This window comes from Microcaecilia unicolor, chromosome 10 (genome assembly GCF_901765095.1).
Source record: "Microcaecilia unicolor chromosome 10, aMicUni1.1, whole genome shotgun sequence".
In the NCBI taxonomy this organism is placed as follows: Eukaryota; Metazoa; Chordata; class Amphibia; order Gymnophiona; family Siphonopidae; genus Microcaecilia; species Microcaecilia unicolor.
Window position 1 is genome coordinate 9,776,918 of NC_044040.1, and position 12,182 is coordinate 9,789,099.

The window sequence follows — 12,182 nt, forward strand, 5'->3', positions numbered from 1 at the left end:
TGTATGGTAAGCCTCCCCCAAACCCTACTGTACCCATACAAGAATCCAAGGGCACGGTACAATATAGGGGTTGAAGTGCTTCTGTGTACAAAAGAAGAGCGAGACTTGGGGGTGACTGTGTCTGATGATCTTAAGATGGCTAAACAGGTAGAAAAGGCGACGGTCAAAGGCAGAACAATGCTTGGGTGCATAAGGAGAGGGATGACCAGCAGGAAAAAAGAGGTGATAGTGCCCTTTTATTGTCGGTCAATGCTGTTTATTGCTTGTAATCCACACTGAACTTGAGCCAGTTTGGGATAATGTGGGGTACAAACACCATATAAATAAAGGCCTGGTTCTCCCTGCCCCATATCTGACACTCCCCTCCCCCCAAAACTTTCCTCCTGATCAGGCCAGCCCCCCCCTCCCCCGCCAGCAGTCTTACTCCCCAGTTTAGCTAGAAATTGCTCATATTGGGACAAAGACCCTGTATGCTTTTTTTTATCCATGAGATTTGCACTAATTTTCATAGTGAAATTGCACTCCAACTTTTGCTATGAAACTTGTCAGGGGGAAAAAAGGTGGTTCCCGCCATTGGCACCTTCATTACCTGGGGATAGGTTTAAAAAAGAACTCTAAAATTGGTAGTTTGTACATCTCTGTCCCGCTTTCATTATCATCCTCCTTATTTACTAATGCTTAGCGTGTGATACTAGCATTACCACACCTTGGGGCTCATTTTCAAAACAAAGTCCAAAAAAGTCATAAGGTGGCAGAAGAACATTTTCTCTCAAAAACATACAAGTTGCAGTTTTTGACAGTCTGATTTTAGACACTTTGCTCCACAGTTCATCCAAGGGGGGCACGTATGGGCAGCACGAAAAGTTAAAGACGTTTTTCTGCATTAATGGAACAAAATGAAAACACCTTGGGCCAAAATTAAGATGTTCCTTTGGTAGATCTGTTTCAGTCATGACTAAGTGACCAAACGTTGCCTTGAATGACCACTGGAGAAATTAAGGCATAACTAGTACTACTACTAACTAACATTTCTAAAGTGCTACTAGGGTTACTCAGCGCTGTACAATTTAAACATAGAAGGACAGTCCCTGCTCAAAGAGCTTACAATCTAAAAGAGAGCTTACAATCTAACCCCCCCCCCCATTACTCCCCGACCTCCCTCCCATCCCCCTAATATGTGACATTGACACTACATACCAGGCGCTATGAGAGCAGCAAGCAGCTCCCAGGAGTAGCCAAGTGGTCAGTGCAGTGGACTGTAGTGAAGACGACCCAGGCCCATATCCTACTCTAACTGGTACACTTGTGGTGGAACGTATCAATCCTCCAAAATACACTACTCACGGTACCTACATATAGGTGACACTTGCAGACATAAGGGCTATTGTAGTGGTATATAGAAGAACAGAAACATGACGGCAGACAAGGGCCAAATGGCCCATCCAGTCTTCCCCTTCTCAGCGGCCACAAACTCCTCCTTTTCCTAAAGGATCTACACCTAAATTGCTTCCTCCACAGACTGTGCTGAAACACTGGCATCAATAATTATTGTAAGCTATTTAGGGTAAAAAAAATATACATCTAACATTAGGCATCTAACTTAAAACATTAACAGGGATATCGCAACGAAAAATTAATTTTCCCAAAAGATTCACTTCCTGATGCTTTTGTAAACATTGATGCAGAGTAAGAATGAAAAACGTCTATTAACAGCAGGAAAAAAAGCCAGTACCTGCTGAGGTCCATACAGATATCATTTCTGGCATGAAAAACATCTCGGTATGGAATTCTATCCATTTCAAAAACAAGAGAACAACAGACTAGCATAATATCCCCTCTTCAGAGGACTCCTCAAGGAATGCTGTCCATGGTTTTGCGACCCTGGTCACTAGAAGGTACAGATCCATCTATCCATGTCCCAGAGTGAAGATAAAACACTTCCTTCTGTGGTGGTATGGCTTCCCCTAGTTGCTTCAAACTTAAATATTTTTTTGATGACTCAATTACACTACCTGTTGGAGTTTAAGGGAAATTAAGTGCTCTCCAGTTAAAAACATCTCATCCTGTTTCCCAACATTTCACACCCTCTCTGGGAAAACATGGCTAGAGTCAGCCTGATGTCAACATTCATTTTGAGAGGACGTCAATTTTGCTTCCTTGTACTTCAACTTTCCACCATCTTGAACAACAATGGCAGACTGGGTTTTGAGGACCCCTAAAGGTATCTCTATACTGTCTACATTGCCAAATTTTGGTGAGAATTCCTGTCCTTTTGATCAATCAAATACCTAACTCACCTTGAGCTACTACTGAAAGGTGTGCACTAAATCCAGAATACCTTCCCTTGCCTCAGTTTTCTTCCAATTCAGTGAAAGTCTAGTAGTTCACAAATCTGCACGTCAGACTGCAGCTGCTTGGAAAGGACAGCTCAATGCTTGTGAGCCTTATTCTTTGTGCTGCACTGTATTAACCAGACAGGGGAACCATTGGACTGATCCTGCTGGTTTTATGTTAAGCCCCTGACACAACCCTCGAGAAGGCAAAACATGGCCATGTTGGGCGGTTAGAGGAAAGTTAGATGCTGATTTTATGCATCTATGTCAAATACATTTTGTTTTATTTCACCACGCGGGTCTGCTTTTCTTTTCTGCTGTTCTGGATCTTGAGGATCATCCTACCTGTGTTGCTTTTTGGGATAATTTCCAGGAAATATAGTAAAAGCTGTTATAAAAACAAAACGAAAGGTCCGATATTCACTCTACAGTGCGCGTTGCAGAACTAAGAACAGCCATACTGGGTCAGAACAATGGTCCATCTAGCCCAGTATCCTGCTTCCAACAGTGGACAATCCAGGTCACAAGTACTTGGTAGATGCTCAAATAGTAGCAACATTCCAGAACCCCAAATAGTATCAACATTCTATGCAGTAGCTTTCTCCATGTCTATCTCAATAGCAGACTATGGATTTTTCTTCCAGGAACTTGTCCAAACCTTTTTTTAAAACCAGATATGCTAATCACTGCTGGGGCATGTGCAGCTCTCAGCACTGAATATCCAAGTTTGTTCAATGACCTGGAAATTAACTGGGGCCCCAGCCGATAGACCAGTGCCTGGTTAGCTCGACACAAAGTAAGGACAACTGTTTTGCTGTCCTAACTTCATGTGGTTACTTAACTAGTTAGCAGACTGACATCCGTCCTAACTCTGTCCCCAGTTTAGTACCACCGAGTACTGGCTGCTGGATCACTCAGCAGGGTTTAACCTTACGATCAAAGGCTAAAGTGGTTAAGGTTTTTCAGTTTGGAAAAAAAGGCAGCTAAGAGAGGATCATAGAAGTTCATAAAATCAAGAGCGAGGTGGGAAGGGTTTTAAAACAAAAACAAGAGGATGTTGCATGAAAACTAACGACTAGCAGATTTTGAAAACAAATTATAGAAAGTTATTATTTCATGCAGTGCACCATTAACCTGTACAATCTGTTACTAGATGTGGACAAGACAATTAAAGCAGAGTTCAAAAGAAGATGGGACAAATTCTTGGAGGAAAAGTCCATAAAATTTGTTAGCCAGGTAGACATGGGGAAGCAGTTCCTGCTAATTAACCATTAGAAATTAATCTACCAGGTAAGTTTATAACATGGACTGACCATCTATCGAGACAGGATGCTGGTCTCAATTGACTTTGGTTGGACTCAACATGTAAAGATAGTATATACTGATAAATATGGAACTATGCTCCTTTGAAACACTCTTACTATTAAACTCAAGTACTGTTTTTACAGAAGTGTCTGATTTTTCCCTACCAGACTGTCACCCCATTCAGCCTGTCAATGGAAATCAAACACAATCGTATCTTTGACTTTCCCCCACCCAGTTGAAAGTGTTATACAGTCAAGTGGACTGTGAGGTAGGTTAACTTGAACAGGATTTTTTATACAACCAACTGTAGATCATCATCAAACACCTCCCCAAATCAGGTGAAGTAGGGCGTTATGTGAATTCTCTAAGCAACCCACTGCTGTTGACAAAATATGGATCCTTTGTTTGGGGCCTAGATTTATTTTTCTATTTTATTTTTGTTACATTTGTACCCTGCGCTTTCCCACTCAAGGCAGGCTCAATGCGGCTTACATGGGGCAATGGAGGGTTAAGTGACTTGCCCAGAGTCACAAGGAGCTGCCTGTGCCTGAAGTGGGAATCGAACTCAGTTCCTCAGTTCCCCAGGACGTGCAGGACGTCAGACTCACAGAAACTCACAGAAACAGAAGCCTGCGCAGCCTTCTATATGGAATGTTGCTAACATTCCATGTAGAATCTCCAATAGAATTTCCAACAGTAGCAACATTCCATGTAGAATCTCCAATAGTAGCAACATTCCATGTAGAATCTCCAATAGTATCTATTTAATTTTTGTTACATTTGTACCCTGCGCTTTCCCACTCATGGCAGGCTCAATGCGGCTTACATGGGGCAAAGGAGGGTTAAGTGACTTGCCCAGAGTCACAAGAAGCTGCCTGTGCCTGAAGTGGGAATCAAACTCAGTTCCTCAGTTCCCCAGGACCAAAGTCCACCACCCTAACCACTAGGCCACTCCTCCACTGTTGCTACTATTTGAGATTCTACATGGAATGTTGCTATTCCACTAGCAACATTCCATGTAGAAGTTGGCCCTTGCAGATCACCAATGTGGCCGCGCAGGCTTCTGCTTCTGTGAGTCTGACATCCTGCACGTACGTGCAGGATGTCAGACTCACAGAAACAGAAGCCTGCGCAGCCTTCTATATGGAATGTTGCTAACATTCCATGTAGAATCTCCAATAGAATTTCCAACAGTAGCAACATTCCATGTAGAATCTCCAATAGTAGCAACATTCCATGTAGAATCTCCAATAGTATCTATTTAATTTTTGTTACATTTGTACCCTGCGCTTTCCCACTCATGGCAGGCTCAATGCGGCTTACATGGGGCAAAGGAGAGTTAAGTGACTTGCCCAGAGTCACAAGGAGCTGCCTGTGCCTGAAGTGGGAATCGAACTCAGTAGGAAACTTAGATAGATAATAGGCCAACTAAAATGTTAAATCTGATATTTGTGGTAAATCTATATTCTCTCCTACATTTATCATACTAAGTGCACAGAAGTGTGATATGATTGAAGAGGAGAAACTGGCCGCAATCAAGTAATCACTGTACAAACAAATAACTATTTTTGTCCATCCAGCTAAGAGCAATGCATCACAACTCACATTTAGAAAGTGCTCACCAGCATTTTAAAGATAAGCTAATCTTAAGCACCTACTTTTATTAACTCAATTAGTGATCGGTGCCTTGATAAAACTGCAAAGAAAACTCCCTAATGTATCATTCAAATCATATGTAGAAAGCTGACCATAAATATTTTAAAACCTAAATGAACCAATAAGACCAAGACCCATTAAGGATAAGGATCTCTGCCAATAAATTAAATAAAACAAGTTATTGAACTGGACCTAGAGAAAAGCAAGATTTACTGATTGACCCTTAATTCATTTAAAGAACAAAATTAGCTCTAATTGCATTAGAATGGAAATCGGTAAATTTTCCTAACTCTTCTAATTTGGCAACTGCACAGATATTCCTGCAATTGTTCACAAGTAAAGTAGAAGTGCTCCGATAACAATCAAGCTGCTTTCCACTTCTCTTTCTGGAGAGTTGAGGTCATACACTATTTGCAACCCGGGACTAGCCAATTTTACTACTGGGCAAATAAAACGATTACAACACTTATAACAAACAGCTGTGTTGCTAGATCACCAGCAAATCCTATATAATAAAAAGCACCTCCAACATTCTGAAGCCGAGAAAGTGAAGCCTGAAGCATCCGTGCTCTCTGTATCCATCTGTACTTCCGGGTTCGTCACAAGCAGAAGTGACCAACCACACGAGGTTTCTCGGCTTCAGAATGTTGGAGGTGCATTCTATTAAATAGGATTGGTCAGTTCCTTGAAGCACAGCCAGAGCTCAGCGTCCTGCACAGTAACGCTCAGCTGCCTCTCCATGGGGTCTCCTTTTTTGCTGCCCACCTGCAACTCGCTCTCCATGGTGCTGATCAGCTGATTGACGCGGCACTGAGGCAGACTCTTCCTGCCGCCAGCACCACTCTCCACAGGTCCAGCGCTCATTCTCTCGCCATGCGAGACACCACAACAACGCACGCGCGGAGCCAAGTACACCCTCACAACTTGCTCTCCATGGCACAAAAGGGAGGGAGGGCGGGCCTGACACCAGAGAGAGAGAGAGAGGGGGGGGAAGGAGGGAGGGAGAGAGAGAGAGGGGGGGAGAGGGAGAGGGAGGGAGAGAGAGGGGAGGGAGGGAGAGAGGGAGAGGGGGGGGAGGGAGAGGGGGAGATAGAGGGAGGGAGGGCTGACACCAGAGGGAGAAAGAGAGAGAGGGCCCGACACCAGAGAGAGAGGGAGAGAGAGAGGGAGGGAGGGACTGACACCAGGGGGGGGGGAGGTATCTGTCTCACACACACACACTCACACACTCAGTGTCTTTCTCTCTCTCACACACTATGTCTCACACTGTATCACATTCGCTCTCTATGTGTCACACAGTCCCTCTCACACACTCTCTCGATTTCATACACTCGGTCTCACAGAGAGTCTGTGTCTCACACACACTCTCTCTCACACACACACTGTATCTGTGTGAAACACACACTCTCTCTCTCTCACACTCACTGTCTCACATACACATTTGCACACACTCTCATTCTCACACACACACTCTCTCACAGACACACTCTCTGTCACACACTCACACATTCACTCTCTCTCTCTCACAGTCACTCTCACATACACTCTCCAAGGAAAACCTTGCTAGCGCCCGTTTCATTTGTGTCAGAAACGGGCCTTTTTTACTAGTGTGTCCATAAGGCACCCCAGTGCGCCGCAGCAAACTCACAGCGGTGCTGCGGGGCATATGGGAGGTTCACAGAAAAGCGCCAGGGCATCACTTGATGTCAACGTATTTAAACAAAATTATACGGAGTTCCAGGAAATCTACATGGCTGGGGCAAACTCCTGATCACAGCTCAGCTACGATTGGTCATGGAGCCTGTCTGGCTCCTAAAAGGGTGATCCTGATTGGGAAGCAAGGATTGAGGCTCTTTTTTTTCCAAATCAGGATCGCACTTTTAGGCGCCAGACAGGCTCCGGTGACCAATCACAGCTGAGCTGTGATTGGTAGCTTCCCCAAGTCATGTGTGGCAGGAAAACAGCGGTCCTCCTTTGGTGAGAAAGATTTTTTACACAGCTGGCAGAGAGAGAGAGATAAGGGAAAGGGAAATGGGACTTGATATACCACCTTTCTGAGGTTTTTGCAACTACATTCAAAGCGGTTTACATATATTTAGGTACTTATTTTGAACCAGGGGCTATGGAGGATTAAGTGACTTGCCCAGAGTCACAAGGAGCTGCAGTGGAAATTGAACTCAGTTCCCCAGGATCAAAGTCCACTGCACTAACCACTAGGCACAATTACCCTGTAAGAACGGCAAAACCAAGCAGAGGCTTCTGAGTTAGCGACAGGCACAATGTGGGAATTGCTCTCGCTGTCAGGGACCCGTTCAGAGGGAGAATTGTGGGTGGGGTGGTGGAGGGAAGGAGAGATGACACAGGAGGAATAAGGGGCATAAGTGTTGGACATGAGTTGGAGGGGGGGGGGGGAAGGGGTGAAATCTTGTATATGGGGGTTGAGGGGAGGGTGAGATACTGAATGGAGAGAGGAGAGGGGCCAGAGAGGGAGAAATGTTGGACATAGAGGTGGAGGGAAGGGAGAGATGGTGCATGGGAAGAGAGAGGGAGAAATACTGGACATATGTAGCGGGGGGTGGGTGGGTGGAGACCTGTGTGGCAGGGGGGTGGGGTGCCACAAAACATTTCTCAGACACTAAGGGTGCCTTGAACCAAAAACATTTGGGAACCACTGCCACAGAGCAAGACTTGAGAGCTCAATCCCATGCATCGCTTCATCTTCACACTGCAGGAAGGCTTATGTCCTGCTATCTTTTCCTAGGAATTCACTGAATGACCGAGGTAGATTCTAACGTCGGCTTCATATGATTAAAAAAAAAAAAGCAAACAGAACTTACCCCCCCCCCCCCCCCCACAAAAAGGTGGCTAATCCACTGTTTTTGGACAGTGTGCCCATTTCAATCCGGTTATGCCTGAAGGTGCCTCTCAGGTTTCTGTTCGCTCTATGCAACAATACATTTTGCCGTTAAATTTCTACTAAGTTTTTATTAGACTATGGGATCTGGGCAAGAAAAGTTAATGTGCTTGGTAAGAGCTCAGAGTTAGGCGCCATTTATATAACTGTGTTCCCAATGTAAAGCGCGAGGATTTACAACAACTGAAATCTGGTGTAAACTCTCATGCCTAAATTAGCCATGGATCTCCCTTACTTATTTTGTAGCGATGAGAATGTGCTAGATTTTATATTAATCTGTGGTATGAAGCGCACCACAGGGATCCATCCTCTGGCTTTTGGATGGATTATTTTCTCTAGTCAGACAATCTACAGTGCTAGCTGAGCTTGCTACCAGATAGAGATGCAACATTGAGGAAACTATCTTATGGCCTGAGGCTGGATGAATCCTGGTTGAGGGCACACTGCCAGGTACTAAGAAATAAGGTGGTGGTTTTAATGGCGCAGAACAATGGAAGATGCCAACTGTGAAGGTGGTCAAATCATTGGAGAGAATCATTTCCTACAGTGCCTCAAAAATTCTAAAGATATGTGGTCAACGTTTTGCCTTCTTACATCTGATTACACAGTTTAGACTCCTGATGCTGGCCTCCCATATAAGTTTGCTGTTGATTGGATTAATTACATTTATTATAATCAACAGCGCTTCATTAATTATACTCGAGAAAGGTATTGCTGCTCAATTAGATGCCATATGAACTTGCTGAGAATTCTGGTGTAGATACCACCTGGACTGGGTGGATGGACAATATTTTTGGGGAAATGGAAAACGTTCATAGTATCTAGTTTAACCATAATGATAATTGTTATTGCTGTATTTGAACTTCTTGGCTGTTGTATAACACCCTGTATTAGAAGCTTAGTGCAACAATTAATTGAAACTGCTCTAAGTAAGAAAGACTACATATTGACACAGTTTTATTAGGATTGAACAAGCTCTTTTCAAGTAGTCAGTGAGAACCTACTTACTGTGTCGTGCACGGAGAGCTTTTTTGCAAACATTTGAATGTGGCTTCATATATAAGGTAAGAAGCATTATTCCTTCAAGTGAAAAGGTGCGACATCTTTAGGCAAGATCTTGAGATGATGGAACTGGGTATATGGTTTGTATGTTACTAGTTCTTGGAGTTCACGTACTCTCCTAGCAGAAGTGATTGCTACTAGAAAAAATACTTTCCAAGTCAGAGATTTCAGAGATATTGCATTTAAAAGTTCCAAAGCAGACTCTGTGAGGGAAGCCAGGACTACATTTAGGTCCCACAGCACAGGGGGCTGCTGCAGTGGAAGATTTACAAGGAGCAGAGCTTTCATGAAAAACTGCAGCACATGCTGACCTGATAATGATACAGGAAATATACAAATACTAGTAAAAAAGCCCCGTTTCTGATGCAAATGAAACGGGGGCTAGCAGTGTTTTCTTCTGTGTGCATGTGGGAGTGTGTGTGTCCGTGCCCTCTGGCCTCTCTCCCCTCCGAGTCCTTCACTGTTACAGAGCCAGCGATTTGATTTTGTTCTCTGCTGTTTTCCTTCACTGACTGTGTTACAGAGAGGGCGGGGCAGACACTCGTAGGGAAACCGGATATCTCGCCCCCTTCACACTTCCGGCTGGAGGCTTCATAGAACGTTGGTGTTGCCTTTTATATAGAGAGATAATTGTGCTTCCCAACCCTCCTTACTGAGCAAAACAGAACAGTGACTCCTCTTACAAGCAGAAACAAAAGCTTAGTATCGAAATAAAATCAATTTGGTAAAAGGGTAAAGGATCATGGATTTGAGATACCACCTTTCTGTGGGTAGAACCAAAGCTGTTTACATGTACGATATGCAGGTACTTGGCAAAACACAACTATAATTTTGGAAGAAGAGACTAGTCTAGCGATTTTGAGCAAGCGTTCGTATGTCATTGGATTCTAAGGGACATGAGCTACTGTTGAAATGTTTCACATGAACGTCGCATACTTACATTTTGTCTTGGCCAGCACCCACCCTGAGTGTCAGCCGGGGGATAACAGGTGAAGGCGCTGGAACAACTGGCTCCACTTTGACCTGTTCAGGGGAACACAAATTACGAAAGTTGATAAGTGTGCTCAGCAAGAGTTAAAAGGTTTCTTTGTGAATGCTCTCAATATGCGTGCAGGCACAAGAATAAGGTGAATTTTCATTTCACAGCTGATGTGGAGAGGTTTTACACCAATCTTCATACTCTGAGGCCATCTGAGCACCTCAGTAAGCTGCGACACCTTTAAAAGGTTATTTACAGTACCTGAGCTTTTCAGATATCAGATACTTACATAACTCTCCCTGTAGAATTTCACTTCAAGAAGTCACAAGAAACGCAATATTGGAACACGGGATCTACAATTTCAAGTGTGCAAATGGACTTGCGGGATTTTGATGCTTTTTTCCATTTACTTTATCAGGTCCACAGTATTTTTGTTATCTGAATTTAAGTAGCATTTTATATCATTTAAATTATTAACTGGAGAATACATAAGATCCTTTGTTGTAAATTAAAGGGCTCCATTAAACACTGTAAATACCACGGGCAAGGTAGTTACCTGTGAGAAGCACCATCTGAATGTTTCTGTCAGCTAACCCCAGTCATTTCGTTCACTCCAAACTATATTGTGCTGCTACTGGGTTAAAATGAAAACCTGGCATTTGAAGCAAGGGTGGAACCTCGAGGCCGGGAGAACCGCATTTCAATTACTAACCTTCCAAAATCAAAGGGTTAAAGTTCAACAACATAAGACTTTTGTGGCCAAGTAAAAATATATTGTCAGTCGATTTTCCCAGTTTTATATATAAAGAAATACTTCTTTCACCTAAACTAACAGAAATATAAGCTCCTTATTGTCACATTCTGCATTTATTGTTAATCTTCAAGGATTTAGTCTCTATCACATACCTCAGGGCACCAACTGATAAAACCTGTCATTTTTCTAGGACATCAGCGGAGCAGCTTTGCAAAAAAAATAGAAACTAGTCGAGGTTTAAAGGGGAAACTTTTAAAAATCACAATCTGCAGCTAAAACAGAGACTAAGAGGCAGATGCAGCAACCAAACGTAAAAAAATCTAAATCGTTAAAGTCCCTAACGATTTTAAAATAACGAAAAATGCACCAAAAAAAAAAGTCACACATGCTGAGATCGGTAGTGAAACGTACAATGTATCAAAGAATCACAATACACATCGGTCTGGACCTCTCGTTAGGACAGCTCCGTGGCAGGAAAAAGTGTTAAGTGAAAAAATAAACAAACTTTGAGCCAATCCCAGCGCATTAGCAGAGCTAAAAGCGCTGTGATTGGTCCAAAGGACCTCAGAAAACACATAAAAAATAAAAATAAAAAAAGGATCGGGAGGGGGCAAGGGCGCTCATCAGGAGCGTCCTGTACGGACGGCCTTGCCCCCCCCCCCGCTGCTCCCCACTTTCCGCTGCTCCCCCCACCCCGAAAAAGCAAACTTCTAGAAGCCCCTGCCCCCCTCCCTTCCTCACTACTCTCAGCTCCGCCTCCCGACATCCTCCGTCTGTGCCCCGCCCCCTTTGGGGATCGTCGCCGCCATTCCCCTTCTCCATCGGGCCCCCCTCCCTCTTACCGGGCCCGTGCAGCGCCTCTCTCCTCTGTCCGAAGGCGCTGCACGGGCAAGAAGAACGCAGAATCAGCTGATGCCTGCCTTCGTGATGGCATCGATAGAGCGTCTTTCTCCTCCTGGGCCCGCCCCTGTCTGACGTCAGTAACCTACGTAGGTTAGTTTTCCTGCCTTTTTCCTGCGTAAAGGCAATCGGAAAAGGTTAGTGCATGTCGTTTCAATGGGGTTTTCACACTAATTGCTCATCTCCATTCCGTTTTCGTTAGCTGCTACTACCGTCGAAAAATAGGCTTTAGTGCATGGAAAGGATCGGAAATTCTTCCCCGAGGGCTCATTTAACGAT

The 12,182-nt window shown here is 44.0% G+C and overlaps 1 protein-coding gene across 1 annotated transcript in view; it reads right to left on the reverse strand.

Moving 5' to 3' along the window:
* The window catches only part of TAF3 (TATA-box binding protein associated factor 3), a 171,136-nt gene that overhangs the window by 17,994 nt on the left and 140,960 nt on the right, over positions 1–12,182 (reverse strand). The window contains exon 4 of the mRNA XM_030216145.1: positions 10,211–10,293. Within this exon, the coding sequence (XP_030072005.1) occupies positions 10,211–10,293 (83 nt within the window). The remainder of the gene's footprint in view (positions 1–10,210; positions 10,294–12,182) is intronic.